We start from the raw sequence: 16,380 nt of genomic DNA, 5'->3' as shown, positions 1-16,380 counted from the left end.
ATTTTTTAATGGTATATTGAACCTATGTAAACAAAAACAGGACACGAGCCTTGTTTACATGACGAAGAATTGTGAGCCCTGTATCTTGCTTCAAACTCATCAACAGGCACCCAAATTTCATTTGATCATTAGAAATGCAATCCTAAAGCATTGTAAATAATAAAAACAGAAAAATAAAATTTGACCAAAATCGTGACCATGCCCCTTTAAAGTACGTTAGCAATGTAAATGACAGAAGTCATGAAAAATTAACAGACTCCTTTTAATAATTATCCGACAAACTTAATAAATTTACATTTAGGTTATAAATAAATATTGTCATTCTATGGTATTATTGAATGTGTCATTCTTTGGGAAATAATAAAAAGAATATCCTCAATAAATACCTTTGCTTTTTTCGTATTTTAAAATTCTGCAACACAGCTCCTTTGCTGCCTCTGCTACCGACTTTGATAGTTTTTGCATTTTATCTACATTTTCTATCCACTGTTCACCCTTCTCCTCTGTTTTATCCTTTTTTTCCGTCATTTTTCTATATTTCTTAAACAGGTTTTTCGTCTGCTCTTTTTGTATTTGCTATCAAAGAAATTAATGCTGTTTTTATAGACAACATCTAGAAGACTTTAAACAAGAGGCCAATGGGCCACATCGCTCACCTGAGCAACAATGGCAAACTACATTGACTTAACACACTTTACGGTTAGACGCGACCTATCTTCCATTATTTTCTATTTTTTCCTATCTCCACAATGTGAAGATTTCCACCAAGTAATTCCATAATCATATTTTCCTGTTATATGATACTTTTTTTTATTTAGATATAAAGTGTTCAAGTGAAAATATATACTATGACTCTATTTATAAGCATTCAAATGCATTTTGCATGCTATTTTAAGGAAAATTCTAAATATTATAGCTCTAAAAATAGCCTGGTAATAAACCTTGAATTTTTGGGAATCAACAGGTTTAAATGTTAATAAATAAGGAATAATTTATCAAGGAAAATCATGTAAAATTGAGGAACGTCTCGTGTGTCCTTAAATAATTAAGAACAGTAAAATTTAATATTTAGCAAAGTTAAGTACTATGATAATTTTCTGACCTAAAACTCAATATTTTATAAAGGGGTAGGGGTGAAAAAATATTGTGATATATTAATTATATATAACACCGGTATATTATTTCCTACAGTTTTTGCACATATGTGAACAGTATAAGCTCATTTAAGATTAAAAAAAATCATACATTTCCTAAGACGTATATCAGTTAAAGATCAGCACCCATTGTGGGCCTACCTTATTGTGTGTAATCATAATTTTAACATTTTGAATCTACACAATTAAAGGGTGCCAACATTTTATTTCATTAATATGTTGTCTTAGAGGCCATGCAATGCATATTTATTTTATATGATGAAAATACTGGAAAAGGTAGTTACCATTTACCTGCAATATTTCTTGTTTGTTATATTGGTACTTAAGAAAAAAAATATCGAACTTATATTAGTGTAATTTTCATTTTCCACATCTAAGTGAATATTTTTAGTGTGTTTATTTAAGATGCCAAGCTCTATGAATATATCATGCAGATGAGATACATTTCATTTTCACAGCTAATATCTCATATGTGAAAGTTAACAATGATTGACGGACAGAGAATTGCCAGCTAGTCTGGAAGGCAGTACGCAGTGTTAGAACTCTGTGGCAAAAGTTGCTAAGGCTACAGTAAAAAACTTATAATTGGTCTTCCCTTAAAGAATTGTTTACCTGATGTAAACTTGTGTGACGTTTTATATCCTTACTCAGTTGATCGATGAAAACATTGGACTGGAAAATGTTGTCACATGATGTGTTAAAACGCTATATAATTTAATGTATTGTCAGGCATACAGGTATCAGTTCTGTACTAAGGCCCATTAATTATTTCATATTCCCTCAAAAACAACAAACGGCTACAAACCAAGAAGACTTTCTGCTGCAATATTTTCTTTAAAATAATGATAATGCACGGATATCCTCATAACTATAATGTGTCAGAACTGTTTTAAAGAAGTTTTTATTTACTCGTTTGAAAAATACCGAAATTGTTGCAGATTTCAAATTATTTATCAAATGAGAAAGGACCCCAGAAAGTAGTTATAGCACATCATCCTTTTGATTTTTCTGTACACAAGCATATAATGTTTAGCAAGACAATTCTAATGATCAACAAACGTTTAAGCGTCGGTCATAGAATGATAGCAACTTTTAAAAACTTATCCAATTTGTTTAATTTCATTTTTTTTAATGCATTCATACATTATATAGATAAAATGTTTTGTAATTGAGTTAGCCAGGTGACACAAAATCAGTTTATGCACTGTGTCTTTTGGAGAAATTAGTCCTACCCTATGACCCAATTACAACAGTTTTTAGTTTTGAAGATAACTGTAAACAAACGCTTTTTCATTAATTTGGCAGAGTTATTAAATAATTACAAGTTACCTTCTAATTGTAGTATCAACAAGAAATGTAATGATTATCGATTGTAATTTTCAATGTACGGTATATGTGTTTGCATCGCCCGTATTTATAACCTCTAAAGATAAGACAGTCGCGGGTAATCACAACAGGGTTTAACTGAGACTGTGAAAACGTCTTTTCAAATTCATAAACATCTTTTTATTGTCTTTGGATTTAATTTACACGATTATGAACTCGGAATACATGGCTCCTTTTAATTCTCTTTCGGAAGAAATTCCGGCGAAGTTACCGATCAAAAATCGATTATTTCAACTAAAGTCGCTCCCTTGTTTGATCCTTGTTGACACAATTAGAAATTAATAAACAATAAAAACAGAGGGAAATGCACTTTAGTACGTTGTTAATGCATCAGATTTTATCATTTTCGCAGGTAAACAATCAACTGCCTATTTACCGAAGTCTACGTTCCAAATACAAGGCGATTGTTTCCCAAGTTAAAAAGCAAAATGAAACGAAAAAATCAAAACAAGCTAAAACCACCCTCACAAGTGAAAATGACAACGCGTTGAAATATTTAACCTCAATTTACTTCACAATAATCGGCACCAATGTTATTTCCATGTTTCATAGATTATATTCGCACGTGAACTGTTGCACAACAAACTGCCAGCGTCAAACAAAGAACCTTGTTTTCGAGATGCGGTAGACTGGCGATGCCTGTCATAAGACCAGTCTATCGGTATCGCAATGAATTGCCAGTCTACGATATATGGAATAACGAGCCATTCTTTATTAGTATTTTTGCAATTATCTCAAATTTGGAACAGAATTCGCCTATAATTTTTGCAATTTATATTTTCCTATCCCTGAGGATGATTTATGCTAAATTACGTTAAGATTAACCAAGTAGTTTTCGAGAAGAAGATTTTTTAAAATGCACCCCCTTTTTTACAGTTTCAAGGTTTTCTCCGCTTTGAATACAATCTGGCCTTTTATTTTTGCAATTTATATTCACCTTCTTATAAGGATGATTTGTGCCAAATTTGGTTAAATTTAGCCAAGTGGTTTTAGAGAAGAAGATCAAAATGTAAAAAGTTTACAGACGGACAGACAGACGGACGGACAGACGGACGGACGGACGACGGACAACGGGTGATCAGAAAAGCTCACTTGAGCTTTCAGCTCAGGTGAGCTAAAAAACCAAAATACATATTAAGCACATTTTCTATTGAGAGAGAGAGAGAGAGAGAGAGAGAGAGAGCACTCTAGAGTGAGTTAATCACAGGGGTCCAAATTTCCCAAAATCTATACAACCAACCTATCCTGAAAATTTCATATCTCTGATATAGTTTCTAGGATCGGCTCTGCACAAAGTAGGTCGTAAGAATTTATAAAAACATAAATCGGGACTGGAAGTGACGACAAAAAAAAAAAAAAATGTTTCGCTTTAACATCGAGTCGATTTTCTTGTAAAAATTGTTCGAAATCGGTCAATTCACAATCAAGAAATGAATTCTATTGTTAAAACGAAATAAACACAGCATATTGTCTGGCCGATCTACATTTTGTTTTAAGATATACACATACTGAATAATGTATTCCATCTCATTTTGTTAAGTAAATAAAAAATACAAATTTTTACGGATTTGTAAATGAAAATATTAAATAAAGTCGATCTATAAGAAAAAGAACCAGCATAAATAATCCATGTTTGTTTGCTATCATCAATATTCAAAACCGCACATTTAACAGAGATCAGTAGATACGGGGTGAGGGAATACTGCCGAAGAAGGTACAACCTGGAGTACGCTGTGGGCCGTAAGGTTAAAACGAAGAATATATGTGCCGTATTCGAAAGTACACCAAAATGCGATTCCAGAGAAACAAAATGCAATTGATGCACAAGCTTTATTTGATGATCTCAACAATGGCAATCTTACAAGAATTTAACAGATATACATGATACAAACAAGTCGAATTTGGCCAGGAATGGCCTCCGGATTAAAAAAAATCTAGGTGAGTCGGACGTGGCCGTAGCTGGCCGCCGTATTTCGGACTGCCAATTGACAATTGTACATAACCAGATATAGTAATCTGAGCGACGAGTAAAAATTGACGGGTGATGACATAAAGAATCTGGGTGAAAGCTTGACAGATGTAAAATAATTTAAAAATCTCTTTTTTGATGTTTTTGATGTCATAAACACGAAAATCAATAATTGCACAATGCTGTTTTATAAGATTAGCAGTTCTTGAGATATAAAACTTTGTCTAACACATTGAGTTCAAAAAGTGTCAATTACAAACTAAATAATCAACTTTTTATAAAATAAAACGTGAGAAAATATTGCGAAACAGATGTTAAATTTAAAAGTAAAGTCCAAAATAAAGTTATTATTAGACATTAAACAAATTGCTATTGTCATTTTTTTTCACAGTGAATTTTGCACGGTGATATATTGGTGATTTGTTTGCATTTTATTATATTTGAAAAATGAAAATAGCAAACTGCCCACCATCTCAAAAATCCATAAAACGAAATACAAAGGACTAAGTGCGGTTTTATGCAATTTTTGCCCCCAAAAATCAAAGTTTTAGAAAGAGCTTTAAAATAAGGTGAAAGATACTTAAAATCATATTGGAAATAAAGGTGTAAAAGGTTATCACCACAGTGACGTCATAATGTAGAAATGACGTCATGAATATTGCATTATTTTGATAAATTGATGTTTTGTAGCAAAATATGGGTGTTTTCCGATGGTTTTTCGACTGGGAAACATCGAGCGCAGGCTTGCTCAAGTACCATTTTTTTGTATAATATGTATAACTATCTGAAGAATAACATATGTTAAAATCGCACTTGAGCAGACCTGCGCTCTATACTTCCGAATGCAAAATATAGAGCAAAAATGAGAATATCTTCATTTGTTTGCAAATTTGCGGGAATTAGGTCATTTAAGTGACGTCATAGATAATCAGCGAGTGAGCAATGATGACTAAAATCAAGATTAAAGTTATAGGCATCCTTTTTACAATGATTTGTTAAGATTTCATTTTTATACGATACTATTTAAAAATTGGTTGAAATCGGGGGCAGATATTTGACCATACCGCACATAGTCCTTTGGTTAAATTTTGCCAAGTGGTTTTAGAGAAGAAGATCAAAATGTAAAAAGTTTACAGACGGACAGACGGACGGACGGACAGACGGACGACGGACAACGGGTGATCAGAAAAGCTCACTTGAGCTTTCAGCTCAGGTGATCTAAAAAGTATATTGAGATAATAGCATACATACATTTAAAATCCACTCCATATGCAAACAATCGTCTTTTTCTTTACAATCCTGACAGGAAACAGTCTAACAATGAATATAATAACAATTGATGATATAACTAAAAAAATAAATAAATAAAATAAAATTTAAAAAAATAATTCCATATTAATAAAGAAAGTATGATATTAAAATGTAACGTACCTGCCCATAAAGCTCAGGTAGATCAACTTTCCTGAATGACACCCCTTTAGCCAACAAAACCCTTACGTAGTCACATCGGTTCGCTTTTAAAGCTTCCAGAAGAAGAATCTATATCATGGTTGATACAAATATAAAACAGCTATGATAAGTAATTTTAAAATAAAACTAATAAAAATAAGATCAACATTTTACCAAAAGATTAATAGTTGCTTTAAAATGAGTCTTTGAATGATGCATTTAATATATGTTTCATTTTTTTTTGTTCAATGTAAGACACTTAAACATATGTCAAAAAAAAATCTAATCAAAATATAATGATGAAGAGGTCCCAACTCACAGGCCCGCATTCTTCTAAACGCTTTGATTCTTGTAAAAGCTGGTATACGAAATAGAAATATAATGGGAGTGATGTAGGCGTGGAATACTTTGGATTCAACACGTATGGTCTAGATTCCCTTTTCAACTCCTGCAGACTTTGATTTAGAATCGCCTCGTCTGGACAAATAGAGTTCTTTTGAAGAAGTTTCCAGGTAAGAGAAAAACCCTTGAGTGCATGTCCATTTTCTTGAAGATTCAAACCATTTGAATTTGTTGATGTATTTTGGATTGATTCCTGTTGCTTTTTTGAATCGTGTTCTACAATCAAAAACGTATTGATTTCCGCTATTCATGGACAAGAAATATTGAGTATTTTATGAGTAATTTATTTTTAAAAAAATTCTGCATGCCCAAATTTGATCACATCAGTGACTATCAGTAAATCCGAATTGTGTTCTCTATCGTCTCTATTATTTCTTTAACATGTATCTATTTATGTTGCATACTTATTGCGTCATTGGCATAAATGCTCTCTGTTGACCAGCAACTGACTACAGTTTCTCCAACAATGTTTGATAGCATTAGTGGATCATCATGGTCAAGGTCAAATTCCCCTACCTAAAAAGATTTTCCATAACCTGTGTAACTTATTAAAACACAGCAAATTCAAATTTTTTAATTTATTCCAAATTCAATAAAATGGATTTGTCATCATTGAAGTTATCAAATTAACATTTCAATCAAAATGTACTTTAACTTTTTAAAAAATTCGCTTTAATAGGAAATATAGAAAATATTGAAAATCTCTTACTAAATCCTTATATTTTTTAATTGTGTCCAGCAAGTTTACCAAATCTTCATATCTTTTTTTATCAAACTGAATGCCAAATAAGATGCTCGCTTTCTTCCGAATTTCCTCTCCACTAAAACGCACACACACAAATAAAACATTTAGATATCCATATTCTTTGTATGGTTTTTTTTCTGTACTCAAAAGATGAACAATGACTTTTTAAGAAACGAAAACAAATATAGAAATTTGCATTGATTTTGTAGTTTAGCTATACTTTGATTATAAAACGAAACCTTCGTATGAAATCTAGAACTAAATCTGCAGCCTTTCCTGATCCTTTCATGATGATAACAGGGATATTCTTTTGCAATGCTTGTGAAATGTGATCGATGGTTTGCAAATCTCCTTCACATACAATTATAGCAAGTGGAACCGGCATTTCTACAATGACCCAATACTAAGTAACGTGAACATTACGTACTCCTCAATGTTGACACTTTTTGAAAAAAAAATGAATACGTACTTATATTCATTTTTGGACTGAAGAAATCTACTTCTTGTTTGGAAATAAATTCTTCAAATTTCAGCATTTGAATTTCATCATCGCCGATATTGATTTTATATATCTCTGGATCTTTATCCTCGATAATTGTCTCATCGATGTTTACGTCTTTTTTCTCGATTAGAGTCTTCATCGTTTTACATTCCACTTCTGTCAAGGTATTTGATTGATTTCCCTATAATATAGTAGATTTAATGATTTATCAAATTTATTCAATTTTTCTAGAAGCATGTGACTAGTTGGTACCCATCATCTCTATGGGTTTTTTTGGCTGCCTTGATAAAGCAGCTGACAAATAAAAAAATTGTGTTATTGTTAAATAAAGCGTATTGTGGCAATACTAAGCCCGCCTGTTCGTAACAGTTCTACGCGTTTTAAGAAGGTCAAAATAAAGTTGTTTCTTGTTTCTTGTTCCCCCTGTATTAAGCAATCAAAATATATAAGTGCATATAGATAAATTTTCTTTCTCAACTACTTACTAGTTATTGTATTCTAAAAAAAATAAAAATATTACTAGTCATTGTATTTAAAAAAAAAGATGTGAAGAAGAAAGTTGTACCTCAATACGCTCAATTCCTCAAATTAAAAACATCCAAAAATTTAATTTGTCTTCCCGATTATAATAAAATGGCTGTCGTTTACCTGGCGTTAACTCATATTACTTAACTCACACTTGATTGAATACACTGAAATGAATAATATTGTCACGTTTCATGTTAAAGAGCTATAAAAACCAATGTATTGACAGACAAATCACTCTATTTCACAAAGGCCCACATACTACTTCCATCTTTATTCAAAAATAACAAATGGCTACACACCAGGATAATTTTCCACTGTCATATTTTTTTAATGAATAGCGACAATGCCTTTATCCCATAACAGAAGTATGTCAGATCTATGGAAACTGTTTTAACGGTGTCGTTTTTATTTACTGATGCCTGTTAAACTATAAGAATTGATGTAGATTTTACATTATTCATTGTATAGCGAAGGGACCCAGAAAGTAGTTACAGCATATCATTCTTTTCTGTACAAGAATTTAACATTTAGCGAGATTTTTCTAGTGATCAACTAAAATTTCAGCGTCTATCGTATAATTATAAGCAAGATACAGAGCTCACAGTTGTGCTAGGTTTGGATCTCAGTTTGTTCACATGAATTTATTACATTCAGCTTAAGAATGTTAATTTTGTATTTCCTATTTAGCATCTAAAATGAAAAAAAAATGCATGGCCTCAGATCTGTCTACAAACATAGACTTGTGAGCAAAGCTCTGTATCTTGCTTATAATTTGAAGCTTAACACTCAAATATGGTTAGTAAATAGACATTGTAAACAATTAAACTTAAGAAATATGCACTATAGCAAATAGAGAGCATAATTTATTATTTTAAAATGAATCATATACATGTGCATACGTATAAATTTCCGTCAGCGATATCAAACTCTATTTAAACTGAATAAACTCAAAAAAATGAGCAAAACATATTTCAATAATCATACCGAATTACCAATACAATGAATTGTACTTTATTACTTTGTTAATGCGTCCGATTTACCTAAATTTGCACAGGTTACAGTCATCTGCCTGATTTACCGAAGTCTCTGTTTGATTTATACGTAACAATTACAAAATATAGGCGATAGTTCCCAGGTTACAAAGCGTAAATAATATAAACGAAACGAAAATCAAAACAAGCTAACATCACCGTCATATGTGAAAACTGTCAATGCATTTAAATATCTAAACTCAATTTACTTTAAAAAAAATTCGCATCAAGGTATTTTGCATGCTTCAAAGAATCCCTTCGCACGCGAACTGGTCCACAACAAACAAATACACCTTTGTCAGATCGACCGGTTTATCATACGTCAAGGCTGCTTTAAACAAAATACCTCGTTTTAAAGGTATAGAATACGAGTCTTAGTAAAATTTTACAAAATGCACCCCCTTTTTCTACAGTTTCGAGGTTTTCTCCGCTTTGAATAAAGATCGGTCTTTAATTTTTGCAATTTATATTTGTCTTCCAACAAGAATGCTTTGTGGTTAAAATTGGCTTAGCGGTTTTAGAGACGAGTTCATTATGTAAAAAGTTTACAGTCGAACAGACGGACGACAGACAAATTGTGATCAGAATAGCTCACTTTAGCTTTCAGCTTAGGTGGGCTTAAAACTATTTAAATAACTTAATTACTAAATAATATTATACTTCATTATTAAATATAAAATTATTTACCCTTTTAGGGGAAATTACTTATAAAATTGTATACTGTTTGATGAAAATGTGAATACGAGTTTCCAGAAGGGATGACATTAAACAGAAATTACAACAAAAACCTCTTTTCCAGCGATATTGATGAGTTTAATGTGCCTGTCGGGATCACCGATATCCTTTTGTTTTTTCCCAAATTCCATAGCCTCGTAGTGTTGATAGGCATTCCTTATGACGTTTGAAAGTCCTTCGTCGTTTTTGCGGAATAGTATCCAGGTTTCTACCAAAAAATTAACCATTAGTGAGTATATATCTACACACCATCATTCGTTTTTTTTTTTTTTAAGAAAACAAACCTTCTATATTCATTGTGTTTGCTTTTCGAAAACAGGATTAGATATGCACTTCTTTGTATGTTCAATGCATGTATATTCGAACTAGTATTCACTACGACTTGTTGTACAAAGAAAAACAAGGGCATCGCAAAGCGGAGCATTCCCTCGCGACATGAGTTATTGTGTCGGGGATGCATTATTTAGGAATATATAGTTATGTAAATGTAAATGAGGAGACCACATTCTACTCACCCTCCATTGCTACAAAAACTATTTTTTCTTTCCCTGTACTAGATTTAAATCCGCAAAGTATCAGGTTGTTGATTTGAACTAATTACTTGCAGTTTGGTTTCACGGAAGAGAAGTGGAATTAGTTTTTGTCAAGCCGTACTTAATTTTTTTTTTAAATTGTGTTATATTAACAATTGAGTAAAAAGTACTCAATTATTTGACTTGAAAATTAACAGGGGTTTGTCCTTTTACCATGCCAAAATAAGTGTACGAAGTTTTATAAATATCCGTGCAAGGGTCATCTTTTAAACTTGCTTCCAAGCTGAACACACACACACACATACACACTCACAGCAGTGATGCTATATCCCCCTTCGCAACAAGTTGCGCGAGGGGATAATAACAAACATTCAAACACACATTACGCTATTTACTCTATCAGCTCAACTTAACGTTGTTCTGTCACGCTACTTTCGCTCTGAATGATTGGTAACTCTTACTCAGAAATTACGATTGATAACTCGTATACAAAGTTGATTATGATATTGATTTACTGAAATACTAATTTGTAATTGTTAATAGTTTGGAAATGCACATCCATTTGTTATTTGTTATTTTACAGAAGTGTGCAATCTATGATAAATATTTTTAGTTTTGAACGAATTTTGTCATAATGTATGCCCCCCTCCTTTACAATGGTGTAATTTTTTGCGTAAAAAATTAACCAATTAATATGACATTACTTTTACAATGAGGCATATTAGTGCAAAGGTTGAGAACATTCTATTGGAAGATTTTTTTTTAATTTACTATAAAATTGAAAGTGAATGCACAAACACACACGTACATACATACATACATACAAACATACGAACACACACACGCACGGTAGCGATGCTATATCCCCTTCGCAACAAGTTGCACGAGGGGATAAAAAAACATTCCACTAAATGTCTTTCTATACATCATTTATAAAAATCTATACCTCCACCACTCTTTGCTGCTTCAATCAGCGCCGTTTGGAAAAGTGTTGTTGGCCATGGTCTGGGTACGAAACTGTCAGAATTCCCAATCACAGAAAACACCATGGTTGGAGTTGAATACATATTAACAAGTTTCTTTTTCTTTTGTTTTCCATCTTTTTTTACTTTGGGTTCGCTTGTATTTACCTCTTTTCTTATTTTATTCCACAAGATGTTCATATCGGACACATCCTTAAAGTAAACAAACAAAAGTGAACTTGGTTCAACTTCACGTGACAATTACATAAAAGAACCTCTCTGTTATAGCAATATGATTTTATATTGGCTGTAACGTACCTTTTGCCTGAAAAAAGGAATCGTTTTTTCATCGTTTAATGAATGTTGCATACATCATATTGAGACTAACTCAAATTTGTGAAAAAATTTGTCGTTGCATATAAGCTGTAGATCTAAATGTAAATTTCAGAATCGCACGGAGTTAATTAATATACTTCGATCATTGCAACAAAATTAAATTACAAGGGATATATGTAATTACTACAAATTCGACCTTTATTAAACTGGGCTAGAACAGTTTAAATATTTTAAAGTGTCTTACTTCTGCATTTGTTGTTGTGTTTTCAGTATGATATTAACATTATAAAACATGGTGATCAGTTAAATGCTTTTATTTTTTAATGTACTTCAAAGTTTGACTTAAAGAAATCAAACTTTTTCTATACATTTGGTTAATGTTAATTTAATTTTGTAAAGATAATTTTTAGATCGAAAGCAGGTCCTACAAAATATGTTCCAAACCTTTTACATTTTATAAGTTTTATTGCATGAAAATACCAAACAAGAGGTTTTAGTGGTACTTAATAAAAAATCCATGAGTTTGATAATTTTTATAGAGGTCTTTTATATAGCACAAATTTATAGATACCGAAAACACATTTCTTTTTATCAAATTAAGATAAATTATCTGTATACATGTTGTTTTTAAGCTGTTGAATTTTTTTGTCTTTAAACTGAATGTATAACTTAAACATTTTTTGAAGAAAAAAATCATGTGCAGCCAACTTAAAAAATGTCAAGTGAGATCTCTTAGCTTTGCAGTATATACATGTAAAGTGTTAACTGCTTCATTCCAACCTATAGGCATATTGATATCAAAGCTATTTAATTCATTCTTTAAACAATTTGTTGAATTTGATTATAACAATATCCTTAATTAGGTGGTGTATGAGATATCTCAAAATGTCCTTGTTGTTGTGAGCATGTGTATTTAGACAGATAGCACATTAAATATAATGACTCAGAAACAAAATACATTACAGTTGCATTGTAGCATAAAGGAGTTTTAACATTTGCCTAGTCATAATATGCTAATTTATTATTGTGCACTGAAAAAAAAAGAAATATTAATATTGAATGGATGTTCCGTTTTTACTGCGAAACATTTCGTTTTGAATTACATTCATATTATTTGTTTTTATGCTAGTTTTCTTCTATACATAGCTCTAATAAACATACATTACTTTTTTTTTTTATAGCATTGTGATGTTTTTAGGCTAATTCATCGAAGACAATACCTATAAAATTGATGCAAGCCTAAGAAAAAAAAATCATGAACATTTTTTTAATAAAAATTAATTACAGTTAGTGAGATTGGAAAAAATGTTAAAATTTGAATAACCTTTTTGAAAATGAATCATGTTGAAAAAAAAAATGAAACTAAAGGTTTAAAAAGTATAGGTACAAAAAGGTAGATACAATTTCAAAACAACTAAAACACCATTTCAAATATAATTTCATTGTTTTGAAATCGTGATTTTGAGTATTTAACCTTTCAAATATTTTGACAAAAGATTAAGCTGATAATTGCCAAGGTTTTTGTTAAAAATAGCCAATCTTTTGAAAACTTGTTTATATAGTTCATTGGACATGCGTAGTAACCATGATATATAATGATAATTGATCTTGTTAAAGTCCATAAACGTTAGCAACCACGTAACAAAACAGACGAGCCTTAAAAAACAACTGTCATTGTTTAACAAAGTTCCAAACTACATCGAATGTAATGAATAAGGTTTAAATGTGTGAAAAAAAAACCGTGTCAATGAATAACAACTTGTGTTTCAACAAAGTAACATACGAAAAGTCAACCATTTGCCTAGCACAAATCAAGACCAATTCTAATCTGAATAGGTCGACAATAAACCCGTTCTTGGAAAAAAATTACCAGACTATCAAGTTTAATTTGTTTGCTTCTTTTCGATAGCACATGTAAACATTTTTGAAAATGTATTTTTATTTTGATTTAAAAAATCAATACCATAAAAAGTACCAATGAAAAGCATCTGATTTTTTTTTCAATTTTAACTCGTAAGAAACTTTCCAAAATTAGGGGGTTTATGAAATTTTTATTATTTTATAATGAAATACCTCTGATGTGTGGCTGTGTCTTTGCTAAGACTAGGGTAGGATCATGATGATTTTGTTAATATTTTTAAAGAGATTTGTTACAGGTTTAGAATGATTAATTTTAATGTCCACTGTAGGTAGATTTTAGTCAACAACATACCATTGTTGTAATATTTCTTTAAAGAGTGAATGACAACATTATTATTAGTTTTATTGTTCTATTAAACGATGCATTAAACGAGTTCAAGTGACGTCTAATGCAGGCAAACAGTGCACGTGTAAGAGATGTATTTCTAATATTTTATTAATGTACGTCATAATCGATATTGATAAAAATAACCATTTTTGAAACATATAAACGTTTTTATAAAATGATGAACAAAAAGATCTCAAATCATGTGCTAGTCCCTTTTTTAACATTTAACATTCATTTATACGCTTAAGTAAAATAGAGTTCAAGTTCGGTGTGTAATTGCATGGTAAATAAACAGAAAAGTAAGTAATTTAATTTATACCTGACTCTTGTGTCCAGTCGTCGAAGGATTTGTATTGTTAGACATCCTTTAACATCAACCGCAAATATACATTCTAACTACAAGGAACGCAATGTACTTTCTGTGCCTCGCACATATTATTTTACAGTATTCATTTTGACCCTGTGCAGACGTTGCCCGGGTTCCTGTATTTAACTTCGTTCGATATTAAAATCTTTTGTTGTTTCCTTTTATACATTCTAAGTGTGCGTTCACAACACGCTTGGATTTAAAGGTCTTCAAGCAAAGACGAATTTTAGTTTTTTAATAGGCAGACTTGTTAAATACGAGGTTTTTTTTTTCAACAAACGAGAATTTAATTCACCTTAACTTTACAAAACATGAATCTAGTTAAATAACAACAACATGCTTACAGATCTGTATTTTTTACACACCTTCTGTTATCCCATGTATGAATGTTATATTTACATGTGGCATCAGTTTTTCTTTTGAAAACATTGATATTGACGATAAACGTAACTTCATTTTGGTTTTGTTTTAAATATAAGACATATATGTTTTCAGTCGCATGTTGATTGGGATAGCTTTAATACTCTGGTTTGAATGTTGGGCTACATAGTTTGCCTGCGTATAGTCAACGTTGCTGAACTATATTTTGTTCATCATTTCAATATCATCCAGTCATTATATACTAACCTTGTCAATAACTTGGACCTTTACATAATAGTCAATAAAGGTTTATTTTTGGTATGCACTATTGACAATAATAGGATTAGAAATCAATGGGAAAGCTGACTCAGACATCAGAAAAAACAAGTCGCTATGTGTTTGGACTTATTTTTTCTTTGCTGTATTTGTTGACATATTGTAGCTTTTGTGTTTCATCCTGCTGTTAATATACCGGTCTTCATCGAGTAAGGTCTGAAATTTTTTTGTAAGATTGATTTTGATTTGATTGTTAAGATCAAAATTCCACACACTGAAAACCATTGCACGTGTTTTCACAATTACAGGCTACAAATATTGTGATATCAAAGTAATTGATCTTTTCTGCAAACAATATGCGCACCAAGGTACTGGTAATTTTCCTATACAGTTGCCAATCTATTGTTTATAAGGGTTATCGATTTTTCAACTATTTTATCAACATCGTTCTAGTTACCTGAAATCACGTCTGTAAATGCAATGCTACGTACATTTTCTTAAATTATTGTTTTGATTGAATATATTATCAATAATTTTGCCCGTCCAGTTCAAAGTTTTATACCCAATTTTTTCAACATGGATTTCAATTTGATCTTATCCCAAAACCTATGTTAATAAAAAATAACTTTTTGTTCTAAAAAAAAAAACATTTTAAATTACAAAAAAACAAAATAGTTTCTATAAGCAGTATAACTTTTTTCTCGATTTCATTTTGAATAATACCTTAAAACCAATACCTCTCTCTCCCTGTCTCTTTTTCTCATTCATTTTCTCTCTATCCCAAAGTAACCTTTAATTCGTGCAACTTAATCTCGATTTTTGACATATAGACTGTTATCTTCATTGATTCATTTATCATTTCGTGTTAATGAACTTTTTATAAGTTTTATATTGTTTGTGATTCAATTGGTTAAATCAAAAACTAGTCTTGTTACTTACAGTGAAAAACCTATCTTTTAACCAGATACTCAAATTATGAACAAAACAATGATTGAGATGTTACAAAATGAATTTTGTAAAGTATCAAAATCCATTTATCAGTGGACGGGTCAGCAGAAAATGCTCACTCCTCTTTAGTACCTTGTCCTACATTTATTTGTTTTAAATGTCCGTGTTTGCTCTGATCCTGTTTTGTAATTTCTCTTTTGACTTTTGATTTTGAACACTGTTTTTTACCACCACATGTCATCAAACAGCTCCTTACGAAAGCCAAGAAGCTTCCATGTAGGTTATTTTACAATCATAATGATTGTTTTTAACAGAAAGACATAAGAACATATCGTTGAAAAGGCGTGCAATAAGAAACATGTCAATGAAAAGAAAAATATCATTTGAATATGTAAAATTTAGAAAAGGGAGAAGCAAAACATCAAAAGGTCAGATTCTTTATTGATCCA

General features: G+C 31.0%; 1 protein-coding gene across 1 annotated transcript in view; it reads right to left on the bottom strand.

The window, feature by feature from the left end:
• The window catches only part of LOC128171909 (transient receptor potential cation channel subfamily M member-like 2), a 35,719-nt gene extending 21,234 nt beyond the window's left edge, over positions 1-14,485 (bottom strand). The window contains exons 1-11 of the mRNA XM_052837677.1: positions 14,300-14,485; positions 11,381-11,609; positions 9,955-10,109; positions 7,575-7,788; positions 7,345-7,492; positions 7,070-7,181; positions 6,765-6,876; positions 6,278-6,576; positions 5,941-6,048; positions 5,761-5,823; positions 387-576 (exon numbers count right to left, since the gene is read on the bottom strand). Of these exons, the coding sequence (XP_052693637.1) occupies positions 387-576; positions 5,761-5,823; positions 5,941-6,048; positions 6,278-6,576; positions 6,765-6,876; positions 7,070-7,181; positions 7,345-7,492; positions 7,575-7,788; positions 9,955-10,109; positions 11,381-11,609; positions 14,300-14,344 (1,675 nt within the window). The 5' untranslated portion in view covers positions 14,345-14,485. The remainder of the gene's footprint in view (positions 1-386; positions 577-5,760; positions 5,824-5,940; positions 6,049-6,277; positions 6,577-6,764; positions 6,877-7,069; positions 7,182-7,344; positions 7,493-7,574; positions 7,789-9,954; positions 10,110-11,380; positions 11,610-14,299) is intronic.
• Between the last annotated feature and the right edge of the window lie 1,895 nt (positions 14,486-16,380).

The sequence above is a fragment of the Crassostrea angulata genome, chromosome 2, assembly GCF_025612915.1.
Source record: "Crassostrea angulata isolate pt1a10 chromosome 2, ASM2561291v2, whole genome shotgun sequence".
NCBI lineage: Eukaryota > Metazoa > Mollusca > Bivalvia > Ostreida > Ostreidae > Magallana > Magallana angulata.
The sequence above is the reverse complement of the archived record's forward strand: the minus strand, read 5'-3'. Positions and strand labels throughout refer to the sequence as shown.